Below are 13,235 nucleotides of genomic sequence, written 5' to 3'. Positions count from 1 at the left end.
AGAAACAAAAAACGTATAGAAGTATTTCAAATAGACTGTCCTAATGCAGAGAGCGTGTTTGATACACAGCTGCAGACTCAATGAATCTGCCTGAACTACAGAAACGTAACGCAGCAATAAACTGGTATAATTATAATTTATTTCTTTTCGGAGAAGTAAAAGCCCCATTACACAGTACGGTTCTAGAAATAGCATCATGATCTGAAGAAAGCAAAGGAGAATCGACACAAGAGAAACTACCGAGAAGAAAACGTGATATAATTTAAAACACCGTAATCTGAAACACCACAAAGCAAATCTTATTTCAGGTCATCAACTTTCAAACTTTTTAAATCTGTAAATAAACTCTGTATTTGGTATCAGTGAAGGAGAGAGGTGATGGTGACAGGAGCACAATTAATAACGTCTACATTACAAATGTCCATATGATGGAGGTGTGCCATGTCGTATCATTAATAATAATAATAATAATAATAATGTCAGTGTCATTTTTAATATGATAACAACAACAAAATCCCATCGTTATAATGGTAATATTCCCACTTGTTGACGTAATGATGTCATAGCTGGACGGTACGACAAATGACATCGTTTCCCTGAAAATGACATCACACACACACACACACACACGATGAAAAAACAAACAAACATAAAAGAAATACCAGAAACATGCAGGCCAACCACACAACTCAGCGATTCACCCCGAGACAAAAGAGAAGCGTCACGCTTATCCCAAATATTTCCCACTCATCATAATATAGTTTAATGCAATAAAACGAGATCTCCAGTTATTTACTACACACACACACACACACACACACACACACACACACACACACACACACACACACACACGACGGGTCTGCGTCAAACGTCACGGTAAAGCTGCGACAGGACTACGGCCCCTGAACGCATCTTCATAACACAAAGCTGAATTTCATTTGAAGGTGTGAAAGACTTTGTCCCGGCAGGTCGAATTACTGACGATATTAAAGAACTATCACACGAGCGATTTACCCGACACGTCACCAAAAAAAAAAATACAAAAATACAAAAAACAAAACACCAAAAGACTTTTAAGAGACACGGCTCCTTATTTTTTTGCGTAATATCGGGCCCAGTGTAAAGCGAAACGACTCCTGTGAAAGGCGAAAGGGTTCGTCAGCATCAACTTATGCAAAACAGTCAAGCCTTATGAGGCAAAAGAATCTTTAAGATCCCAACAGTCTGCACACGACGAGCTCACGATAAGCAACCCGGCAATTACAATACGAGGTTCCCGAGTCCTCCGGCATGTCTGTACGGAGTCACAGACATTCAAATGCAATGTTCTCTGCCTGCTTTTGAAACGAGGCGAATATATTTCCCCCCTCCTCAGGACAGGAGGTGACACAAAGGCTCCATTAAATCTCCAGATGGTCGAGCCACTGTGTGATCACATCACAACGAGGACAACAACAACAACCAACAGATATTTTACCGATGTGGCTTTGTGGACGTGCAGCTTTTAGCCGCAGTTCCAACTTCACCTCACTTGTCTACCAAAGGATGCTTAAAAACGATGACACGGTGGTGCAACAGCTGCCTTTTAAACGACGGTATCTGCAATGTGCCTGTTGGTGAAACACAGTAGACATGCAAGAGAAAAAAAGTAAAATAAAAAAAACCCCACAAGCTTGTGGAAATGTTCTGTGAGGGAGGTGTCACCGATTCTAAATTCCTGCACTGCAAAAGGACCTGCTGAAGATTTTATTTGGGGAAAATAAGTTATCGTAACGGAAAAGTTCACGAGCCCGCCGGAGGCGTCAGGTCGGCGAGGCGGATGCGAAGCGGAGGCCGGGGTGGCCGGTGAGGGCCGGGAGCCCGACGGTGAACCCGCTGTGACCTAACCGCGGCGGAAGCGTCCGTCACACAGCAGCTGGTGTGTGGTTACCATACCGACCGGGCCTCACCGTTTCTCAGCTGCTCCATTCATGGAGAGCTGGACGGCCAGAAGACCTGCGGTAACCCGAGCGTCAACGCTCCCTTCTTTTTTCTTTTCCCGTCCCAGACCCGAGCTCACCTCAGACGCGTCTCGTCTTTCTGCCGGGGAGTCCTGACCGAGCGGCGGCCGTGTGCTCCACGTTATCCCCGACACACGGCGTTTAATAGATCAGCCGGGGGGCGAGGGGGTCGGAGGGGGGGGGTATCTCGGGATATTTAACAAGAGACACGGGAAATAGTCTGATCTGGGTAACGAGAAGAAGCAAGGAAAGATTTCGGTTACTTATGTGCACACTTTTGTTCCTGAAAAATTCTAATCAGCAAATCCAGTTGGCTCGAATAAGAGTTAGAAAAACAGCGAGAAGGTAAATCATTCTTCTTTCTTTTTTTTTGGACCCAATTCACAAACTTTTGGCAAAAGCAACACCGACATATTAAAAACTTGTGTGAAAACCTCGTGTTTGCTCAACTCTGACTGGCTGCGGGATTTAAGGTTCATCGTTGGCTGTTGGCTTTTAAGGAGTGTACTCCCAGACATAAAAGCTGCATCATCTACAAACAGGAAGTGAGCATGAACATGGAGTGAAAACGTGGACGAGCTGCTGATTAATTCTGCAGAAACAACGACCACTGAAACTACAAATATACACTCAGCAGCTGGTATTTTTAATACCTCATTTCTATCTAAACTTGGGCATTGCTTTTTTATTTTTTTTTTCACCACTCAAATAAACACTCTTTAGTAGCACGGTGCAAGATCTTGTCAGCGGCAAACAAGGGGAGGTTTTAAATCCTACAAATACTCCCAATTATGAAGTGGTTTTAGTTTTTGAATCAGTATGCAATTTAAGCATTCAATTGTTAATAATGGAAGCCGTTTTACTTTTTTTTTTTTTTCTTAAAAGGGAACATTTGCATCATGTCTGGATCTTAAAACGTTATTATCTTTAAGCTCAAGCACAGAACTTGGTTAAAATCTGTGAATGTGGAACTATGTACTATTGCATAAATTTGTTCAATATGTTGGACATCAAACTCTCTTCTTTTTTCTTTAATCTAAGTCAAAGTTTAGTATTCAGCGAATATTTCGGGATCTAAACTTCCTGGAGTCCCCCGTTCATGGAAAAAAAAACCCAACAACAACCCTCTCCCGACTCAAAGATCCGAGGAGCTGCAGCGGCTTTTGGCTTTGGGCACGACGAGGATCTCGTCTCCGTCTCGGATGCGGTAGGAGTGGAGCGCCCGGCAGCCGCACTTCAGCTCCTCGGGTCCAAACACGGAGCACATGTCCCGGTTGATGTAGAAGAGCCGGATCCCGTTGGTGGGCAGCTGCAGCACCGATTTCAGGTGCTTCTTCAGGTCGCCCACCGTCTGCTCCAGATGGAGGCTGACCGCCTCCACCCTCTCCCCCCAGCGGACGTCCACCACGGTGCAGCGGGGGCTCAGGTCCACCTCTGCCAGAGGCGCCAGCTGGCCGTACTTGGATACGAGGATGTGGTACCTGGAAAGAAAGCAGAGCTCCTGTCACGGTTTTGAAATTTCTTTTAACTGTTTAACTGCTGTTAGCCGGCTAAATTGTTAGTGTCTGCGGCTTCTAGACGCCGACCACGATGCCGTTGCTTAGCAACGGCGTTTTTACGACTTGACCGCTCGAACACACGGGGAGCACGACTTCCCACGCCGTGGCCACGAGCTCGCCAGTTCCATCTGAACGCAGCACGTGTAGAAAAAAAAAAAAGAAGTACAAACTCCCTGCGGCTTTCTAAACAAGCAGGATTTTTACGTGAATGATTCAAAATGTGTTTTTTGTTTTGTTTAAGTTTGACCGAAAAAGGAAACGCCGAAGTTCTCCTTCGACACCTGCGTCAGGGATCTCCGCTCGACCTCATCACCTCACGTGTTCACCTGCACGTGCCTCTCTGGTAATACGGATGAGGCTAACATGCAGTCCGTCTCAGAGACGTTGGGGTTATTCTTTCTTTATGACGTGTTGAGCTCATCGTGGACAAAGCGGCAATAAGCTCAACTTTACCACCTCGGGCCGCAGACGTCGCCCCAGATTTCTGCTGGTTGTTTCATGATAAAAATAGTTTTATTTTTTTTTTAAATGAGCACAAAAACAGGTGGATGGAAAGGTACCTGCTGCGGGTTTGAGAGGCAGAGAACCACAGAGTTTGTCCGCCTGCTGCTTTGCCGTGAGAAAAGCTCTCAGCCGTCCCGGGGGAACGCGCGTTCGAGATAAAGACCCAGGAACGATTAAATAAAATCCAGGAGAAAAGGCCTGCGCTTTCAAAGCCACTGTAACAGCTGGGCCAATCAAAGCAATTTCACTTCCCTCCCCAAAAACTCCTCGACAAAGCCGATCCCCTGGCCCGGGGTTTCGGGCCAGAACTCGCCGTCCGCGCTGGGAATTCTCCTCTAAGGCCACATTACACAAAGTGCCTTTCTAAGAGAAGCCATTTAGCTAAAAAGGCCTCATTTAAGGTGGCAAGCAATGTTATAATGGGACAAGTAAAGCTGCAGGTGATAAGCAGGCAGCATTCCAGTTGTCTTTTCGGCATTCTTCCGTAATTACCCGGAAAGTAGCAGCAGAAATAACATTTGTTGGAGCCAAGTCAGCCCCTCCAGGACTGAGGACTCCCGGAGATGATTTGTGATTGTTGCGATCAAAAAAGTGTTTGATTACTTAAATATTACAATCTCATTTGTGGAATTCTAAGTGAGTATTTTTCGAGTAACAAAAATGGATGAACTATTTGGCTAAAAGTTAAAAAAAATAAAAATTAAAAAAAATCATAAATGTGACGTATCTTTCCAGAACAGATAGTCTGTGACTGTAATATAAAAGAAAAAAAAAAAACACAGACTACATCAGCCTTTCAAAATAAAAGCTTCAGATGCCGTTTAATTCATGTTAAATCAACACATAGACCTGCTGGATGCACACAAACAAAGTGACGTCTCTGACAACTGGACGTGTGGATAAAACTATTTTAACATACAGTAATATTTAATCACTTCTTTTGATAATAAGCACTTAATTAGAAAATGTTAACGTGAAGACCGCATTTCCCACAAACCTCGTCACTTCCAGATTTTTCCGAGTTTTATTTGGTGATGAGAAAACATTGAAAACGGGGAGTTACTTTTGTTTGAAAATGAAAATACTTTCAGCTCAGCTTCTGTTGACGGCATTTTTTGCAGAATAAGTTTGCTTGAATTTGTTCTAATTACTGTGATTGCAGGAGCAGCTCAGATCCTCTCACTCCACCTCATTCTCATTTCTTGGCCATCCAGCTAAAAGAGCTTAAAAAGTTTAAATGTTGATTTCCCCACTTCAGTCCCACACTGGCTCTAATATCCAGATCCGGCTCCCTTTCGGAGCCTCTCTACTTCTTCCACAGGATACACCGACTCTCAGATTTCTTCTTTTTTTGGGGTCTTTCTTCCTCTTTCCTTGCAACTAATCCTTCCTGTCCAGCCGACACATTTCTTTCCTTCTGTTTCCTCGTTTCTACATCCCTTTAATCCGTTTCTAGATCATCTACAATTCTGTATCTTTTAGCAGAAAATTGTCGAGGTGTATCTGCCCTACCCCCCCCCCCCCCCCCCCCCCACCTCCCGCCGGTTGGTCCGATTTATGGTTTGAGACTTGCGTTTATGGTTACTCAAAGCCAGGCCAGTGTCAGATGTGTTCACCTGAGAGGCTGTGACCCACCCTGCGGGGCTCTGATCTCTCGGGGTAGCCGGGCCGCGGCCGCGTCCGAGAGGGAAAGGGGATAGCGGTGTGTTCGCTGCTTACCGAGCGTGTCCGACACCCCCGTGACACCCGCGTGGTGATCCCCTAACCCCCCCCCGGACCGCTACACCGGGAACCGGGACCGCCAACGGTTACAAGCTTGGAAAGTCAAATGAAAAGATGGAGGTAACGTGATGGAACCCGTGACGAGGCTTCAACGTTTAAAAAAAAACATATTTGGTTTTCGTGTGCAAAGGCGTTTTTTTTTTTGCCATAATTAATAAAACATACTCGCAGCCAAAGAGCACAGTGACATCAGACAACAAATTCATCTCTCATCTTAAAGGTTTGAGTTTGACAGAGAAAGTGTATACATATATATATATATATATATATAAATATATATATATATATATATATATAAAAGAAAAAAAAATTCAACTTGCTACCTGGTGTATCGGTTTTCCAATCAGAGAATTCCCGGCACAAAGGAGTCATTGAGGAGGCAGAGACTGGTGGCATTGTCTCCCAAAGGTTAGTTTCCCCCAGTCAGGGACTACACCTTCCTTCACAAATCCCTCCCCAGCATTCGGTCGAGGTTAAGTGGAATGCAGTCGGTGAGGAGCGCGGGCGATGATTAGACCGCCTCGAGCTCGAGCCCCCCCCCCCCCAAAAAAAAAAAAAAAAAATTCATATCGCAGACCGTAAACATGTCGCGGACGAAGAGCAGCGATGTTATTATTGTCACAAACCTGGCAGGTGTTCCCAGAAGTTCTCTAACAACGGGTGATGGATGTTCCAGCTTTGCAAAGATGTTGGTTATTAATAAAGACCCCAAAAGGGGGCGGGGCCATGCTTGCAAGCCTAAGTTCCCAGACGTGGCGGTCTGATCTATCCCTCGCTCAGTGTTACTGTTGGTTATGGAAATTCCACGCTCTTCTCTTTTAGATGTGAACCAGTAATAGCCACGAATGTAGATGGATGAAAAACACGCATCACTCAAAGAGATCCTCGTTTCACCCGACTGTAGGTGTGAAGTTAGAAACGTGTGCATAACACACGTGTGCTTGTACCTCTCGGGGAGCTCCTGTTCTGGACAGTCCTGGTAGTACCTGATGAAGAACCTCTCGGCATCCTCCCTCTCTCCATTAGACACTGACCCCCCGTTCAACACCGTGACAGACGACAGCCTGCAGGCAGGTTCATTAAGTGGATGGATTATAAAGTATTAATAAGTAGACATGTTGTGTTGTGGAACGCTTCGGTCTTACCGTGCTAAAAGGAGGCTGTGCCTCTCCTGGGTGCTGTACGACTGTAATAAAGGAATCCCCTTCGCTTTGACTTCCTCCAACTTGGGGAGGAAGTTCAGCCTTTCGATATCGGCCCATTTACTAAGCCCTGAATTTAAAAAAAAAAAAAAACGGTACAAGTTTTAAGGGCATGCAGTGAATATCGGACAAAAAAACAACGTGCTCAATCCTCCCGCTTTCCAGACCTGAGTTGTTGAGGTTGATGCTGTGCAGCTTGGGGAACAGACTTTCCAGTGTTTCCTTGGTGTCTTCCACCGAGTCCAAACTGTTGTTGGCCAGCACCAGCGTCCTCAGGCTGGGGTACAGCAGCCCGAACTTCCTCACTTCGGCCCAGTCCCGCAGCTGGTTGTCTGTGATCTGCAGCAGGCGCAGCGACGGGCAGGACGTCTGCGATTCGGTCACGCTGTCGTAGCCGTTCAGGCACAGGAAGAGCTCCTCCAGCCTGGAACGAGGTCAGACGAGGTCAACGGCGACCGCGGCATTGAGCGCAAACCGTACCGAAAGAAGTGAATCTTTCACGAAAAAAAAACAAAAAAACAGGCCGCAAATATGGAGTTTCATTGAAAAGAAAAGGGAGAAAATATGAATAGTGTGGCTCTCTGATTGGAGGCCTGCAGAACAGAGGAAGAAGTTACATCAGGGATTAGATACAGACAATTTAACAAGCTCACAAGACACCGCTGCTTTTTACAAACATGAAAACACACTGTTTATACTGGTCTTTCCTAATCGTACAGCGATTCCCGCGTCACTCACTCCGGCGTGTGTTGCGTGAGCGTGTGCACGGCGTCCCAGCTGACGTGCGTGTTGATGAGGACGAGCCGTCGGAACCGGGAGAAAACGTCGGCCATGCTGGGCTCCAGCTCGGCACCGCTCAGAGGGTTCATGCTCAGGTTGAGGAATTCCAAGTGGGGGATGATGGAGATGATGGTGCAGATCTGGCAACCCCCAACAACATTTTTTTTTTTTTTTTTTTTTAAACACTGTCAGTTTAAAACTGGATATTCTGGATATTTGGAAGATCAAATCTTTCATCAACAGACCAAAATGACACTCAGTATTTTACAAAGAATAATTACATGTGTCTTTAACCCCATATTTTGTGAGTGACAAGTAAATAGAAAAACGTGATTAAACTTTCAACCAACTCCACTTAAAATCTAGGTTGGAAATTCTGCAATTAATGGTCATATTTACACACATGCAAAAAAAAAGATTATTTAATGAACTAAAATTTGTCAAAAGAGCAATTAAAGTCATTTATGTTCCCAATGACAACTAAAATAGAACATAATGTTTATTTCTAATATCCACTGGTACATTTGGCACTCCAGGCCAGACTCACTCTCCCTCCCAGACTCCTATTTATTATTTAAATTTAGCTTTATCCGTCTCTAACCGCGGTCACGTCTGCATACGATGCTTTGTGAGTAAAGCTCCTCTGCTGGACCCACCTCCCCCCAGTCGTTCAGCTGATTGTAGGACAGGTCCAGCTCGACCACGTGGCTGCAGAAAGCCGCGATGTTCAAGCGGTCGCCGGCTTTGCTGATTCCGCGGTCGTTAAGGACCAGGATGCTCGGCAGGAAGAGGCGATCTGCTGAACATAAAAAAAAACACTCGCGTCACTCAGACTTGAGCGTTCCACTCTGAACTCCACATACTCGGTGTGACGGTGGGAACGAGCCTGAAATAACTCCCTCCGTCACGTCTCACCTTTCGTGGGGGATCCTGGAGGTCTGGGCAGGACCACCACTCCGATGCCTTGTCCGTACGGGAAGTTATCCGGGCTGTACTTCTCACTCATGACCTGGACGAAGGTGTGCACCTCCTCTTCGTCAGAGGACACGTCCATGGCTCCAGCCCTGAGCAGGTTTCCATAGGAGAGACACACAAATTACTTTTTAGCTTTTGATTGAAGCAGCATTAATAGTCAATATTGTTTCACAGGAAAACAGGCAGATATACAGGGCACCTCACTGAAGCTAATAAGCCCTGCCTCCTTCTTCATTAGGCTTTTGAAATTTAAGTAAAACATCCAAACAAATAAATACATATCAAAAACAGATTTATGGGTAAACAGCTGAACAGTATCAGTGTAAGCATGTACTAAACAAGACTTATCATAGCTGCACCACTTTGAACCAGTTCAAAGTCCCGTTCACAGAGATTTCATGTTTTTTTTTTTCGATGTATGTGCTGGAAAAAAAAAAAGGTCTAAAAATAACTCAAGAACATCAGAATAACCCAGAAGACAGAAACGTGCGAGGCGCAGCAGCGCTGACACGAGCAGGTGCACAGCCGCCACCAAACGTGACGCCGAGTCACCTGTTTCCTACCGAATCAGGTACAAACACCATTTCTGTTACTATTTCTGTTAGTTACTTAACTTTTCCAATGTTTGGATTTGTTTTAAATCAGTTGAACACAAATATCTTTGTGTTTTGCAATTTTAACACGTCTGGGAAGTGTCGTCAATATGTTTAAGTATTTTCTGACATTTCATGAGCAACACATTTTGGCCAAATAGTTTCATTATTATTTAAATATACAGTTGAAGTGACACTTGTGGGTTTAACAGAAATGCAGAAAATCAGCTTTAGTAATGTTCAATATGTTCAAATATTTTTTTGTTTAATATAAAGTAAAAGAAAAGGACTATAAATAATCACAGGACAGAAATCATTATGTCCGTTGGCAGCTAACAGCTGGTGGCGAAATCTCATCACTGCCTTAAATGTAAAAATAGAAACAGCTCTGAAAGAAAAAGCTTAAATAGTCATAGTAGAAAAGAAAGTGGTGGAAGTAGAAGTGGGAACCATATATTTTAGCATCTATTAGCACGATATCAACCCTAAACGATGACTTTATAATGCCATTTTGAACAGATATAAGAAGATTTAAGTGGTTATTAATTGAATGTTATGCTGAGTTACGCGTGTTTTTGTGACCACTGGCACGTTTGCATTTGTGATTTCACCCTGAACCTGAAACTGGAGCAGAGAAACATCAGGGTTGGTGAGGTTGTGCAAACGTGAAATCAAAATCGTGATTTTTTTTTTTGAGTCTTGGTTTGAAAAAAAAAAAAAAAAAAAAAAAAAAAATGACGACATTTGAAGAAGACGGTCTGAACTGTGGGAAACTGGAAGTGTGGGAATATTCGATTTTTTTTAATTTTTTATTATGACATAATTTTTATATCAGAATATATGACCTCCACCTTGACCACGAACAGCAGCCAGGTGCCCTGTCCTTCTTCAAGCCTGATCAGCCCTATCGGTTTCAGACGCATCGGATCTGATCATCTATAACTCGGCCCACCAGAGCTGCTGCGTTTGCCAAACGACTGAGCGTCTGATGTTTCTGTCACAGATAGTTTCTCATTTCACAGATCCTCTGATTCTTACCTCTGATGTAGGAGAGACCAAAGGAAAGATTGTTCTCAGCAACGCATCAGATCACCTGCCACCATCCCTGAGGAGGGAAAAAAAACAAAAAACTCGATGAGAACTTTGATGAAGAAAATAAAAGCATTTTAGGAAAAAATAAAATAAAGCAGAGAACCAGAGAAACAATATTTTAAGCACGCGAATAGAAAATGTCCTAGATAACTTCATGGTGTACAAAACAGAAGAAAAACTACACATGAAGACGGTCTTCACTGCATCAGAACGAGTGAAACTTACATTACATGGCTGACTAAAGAAAGGTACAGTGACAGTTGGGTTCCTGTCAGGCCTAAGAAAACAATTGATGATATTGTAGCTGGGGATCAGTCAAGCCAAGAGCAATGACATCATCTTTAAATCTAAAGATCACTTCAGTCTGAACATATGGCAGACTGAAGTGATCTTATCATTAGTTAAAGGAAGAGAAAAATAGAGCCTTTTACAAACCTCTCATGTTACGTCATCAGCTGTACTTCTTGGAAAATTATTGTTTGGCAAGTTTCTTTTCGGGCCTTTGTTCAATTTGGCTAATAAAACAAGCAGGAAGTAAGTTTTCATAATAAAAGTTCTACTTTAAAAAAAACTGCTCGCTGCTGCCCCCAGCGGTACAATTCAGGGGCAACAATGCCAGACTGAAATAAGGAGTTTCTCAGAAAATAACGAATAGCAAAAAATATATGTATGATACCGAATTGAACGTAGACCTGCAACGACTCATAAAATATCAAAAGTCTCACTGTACCAGCTGCAGGTACTTTCTGACAAGCAAACAAATATTAAACCAGCGGAGTTTTTGAACGGGGTTCCGGGAAGTAGTACTCGAGTCACTGATAGCGAGCGTCGTTTGGGGGGCGGCGGGGGCTTCTTATGGCCGAGGCCTGTTCGCGTTACGTCGCTCGCACACAACAACAAACTGACGGTTGACATTTTAACTGCGTCAAAGGGTGAATTTGTACATTTAAGCAGCATCAAAGCCGAAAAACAGGACTGTCAACGTCGGGGAAAAAAAAAAAAAGCGTGCACCGCGTTTGAAGTGACAGGCTGTGGAGCGGTGCAGCCGACTTTAACGGCTCAAATATTTCGGTGGCTGCTAAAACCGAGTCACCGTCGGAACCTCCGAAGTTGGACCCGCATGTAATTTATTCGTGTTGCATTTTGTAACTGATCCTGAATATTTTGAGAGTGCTGCACTCACCGTCCCCGGAACCCCCTTGGCGTTCCGTTTGTTTTTGTTGTTCTTCGGTTAGTTGTCACCTTACGACACGCCTACTTCCACGGAAGTGACGTAGTTTAAATGTCATTTTTTTTTTTTTTTTTTCCCGGTCTTCTTACTGTATATTATTGTTTTAAAAAACGCAGCACAGAAAATAATTAAGGCATTAATGGGCAAAATAAACAATCGAGTGATAAACTGAATTTAAAAAAAAAAAAAAAAAAACGAAGAAAAAGTTGTGTTTTCAAATAAGATTTTGGAAGAAAAGGAACATTGAAGCCACTGAATATCAAAAACATTGCATTTGATGCAATTATAAAAAATGTACATCTGTTTTTCTGGATTTCATGTATATCTTTATCCATTAACTTTGCTTAAGTTGTTCAAGGTTTTTCGTAATTTGCGCAACTGATGTGACAGTAATTTTAATGGCGAAGAATAGCGCTACCACATGCTGCCACCAGATGGCAGTCAGGCATCTCATCTATTGTTGTTGTTTTTTGCACTTGACTTACCAAGTTTATCAGTTGTGTGCAGCCAAGATTACTTCATCCTCCTCATAATTTCTACTGTAGAGCTCAAAATGAAGGAGACTACCGTGTATGTGCAGACTCTTCCACCCAAAAGCAGTGATGGAAGAAGCATTTAGGTCCTTTAGTTCAAGTACCAATGCAACAATTTCAAAATACTCCATAGAAGTGAAAGTCTGGATATGACCAGCTAAATTTAAATACAAATTTAAATACACCAGTTTCCTGTTTTCCAACAGGAAGGTGACAATTAGTCATTCCTAAAATAAGAAAAGAAATACCAGGAAAATACAAACATGACTAAACACCATGATCACTACTCATTCCAGAACAAGATTCTCGTACTGATCTTTTATGCACATTTTAAACAAATTAAATTCTCTTTTTTGGTTTAGATATTTTAGTCATCAGGAATAATTTAAAGTTATTATTTCAGTATAGTGATTCAGGTGTCTTTGACGTGTTTCAGAGTTTAAACACGTCACAGCCGGTGTGTAATCACCTCAGGACTTTCAGATTCAGACTACTTCACACGGCGACCGTAGATCGACAACACTAGATTTAAATGAGGAAAATGCTGCAAACACATAATCTGCTAACTCAGCGAACACATTAGAGACCAGAACTTTCCATAAGCTATAAAAGGAAATTATATCATCGTGTAAACATCCTGGGAAGACTCTCATCACCGACCTGGGAACAATTAGGCTAATCCTGGTGCTGTTGTTACAGGTCTTGGATGAAAACTCATTTTACATATTGCATATGCGCATAAATAAACAAGGCTGATACAAGTTTGAGCATTTAATTAAAAAAAGTGTTCAGAAACACAAAGTATGGCATGTGGTGTGAGAGTCAGATCAGTCTGGGAGGGATGTGATGGGATGAGAGGGCGTGGCCTCCTAATCCAGAGTGATCCTGTGAGTCAACCTCAGTGCCGGTGAGAGCCAGATTAATCTACCAGCACCTCACTTCCTGAGGGACAAGAGGAATATACACACAGACGGAGGAGGC

The 13,235-nt window shown here is 43.2% G+C and overlaps 1 protein-coding gene across 4 annotated transcripts; it reads right to left on the bottom strand.

Moving 5' to 3' along the window:
* Positions 1-117: 117 nt before the first annotated feature.
* LOC138196107 (tubulin-specific chaperone cofactor E-like protein) lies at positions 118-11,759 on the bottom strand. 4 transcript variants are annotated; one of them, XM_069145854.1, is made up of 10 exons: positions 11,674-11,738; positions 10,926-11,005; positions 10,437-10,503; positions 8,746-8,894; positions 8,487-8,629; positions 7,789-7,970; positions 7,218-7,474; positions 6,994-7,120; positions 6,796-6,912; positions 118-3,484 (listed from the first exon to the last, which is right to left on the bottom strand). In XM_069145854.1, exons 4-10 carry the CDS (start codon positions 8,882-8,884, stop codon positions 3,139-3,141), a joined length of 1,311 nt encoding a protein of 436 aa, XP_069001955.1. In that variant the 5' UTR covers positions 8,885-8,894; positions 10,437-10,503; positions 10,926-11,005; positions 11,674-11,738; the 3' UTR covers positions 118-3,138. The 4 variants fall into 4 exon arrangements, with proteins under 4 accessions (XP_069001955.1, XP_069001952.1, XP_069001956.1 ...); XM_069145851.1 differs by lacking the exon at positions 10,926-11,005 and having other exon boundaries at positions 11,674-11,759; XM_069145855.1 differs by lacking the exon at positions 10,926-11,005 and having other exon boundaries at positions 8,487-8,626; positions 11,674-11,759.
* Between the last annotated feature and the right edge of the window lie 1,476 nt (positions 11,760-13,235).

This window comes from Embiotoca jacksoni, unplaced genomic scaffold (genome assembly GCF_022577435.1).
Source record: "Embiotoca jacksoni isolate LCO1_2020_lvr unplaced genomic scaffold, fEmbJac1.0.p SCAF_13, whole genome shotgun sequence".
Taxonomy (NCBI): Eukaryota; Metazoa; Chordata; class Actinopteri; family Embiotocidae; genus Embiotoca; species Embiotoca jacksoni.
This window is presented reverse-complemented; position numbering and strand designations above follow the sequence as displayed.

What these genes read in the sequence shown, in the direction of transcription:
- LOC138196107 (XM_069145851.1), bottom strand. Translation starts at nt 8,884, where the DNA reads ATGGACGTGTCCTCTGACGAAGAGGAGGTGCACACCTTCGTCCAGGTC. An exon ending in TCCAGGATCCCCCACGAAAG is followed by an intron (nt 8,630 to 8,745) that starts GTGAGACGTGAC and finishes TTTTATGTTCAG; the next exon opens with CAGATCGCCTCTTCCTGCCG. An exon ending in CTCACGCAACACACGCCGGA is followed by an intron (nt 7,475 to 7,788) that starts GTGAGTGACGCG and finishes ACCTCGTTCCAG; the next exon opens with GCTGGAGGAGCTCTTCCTGT.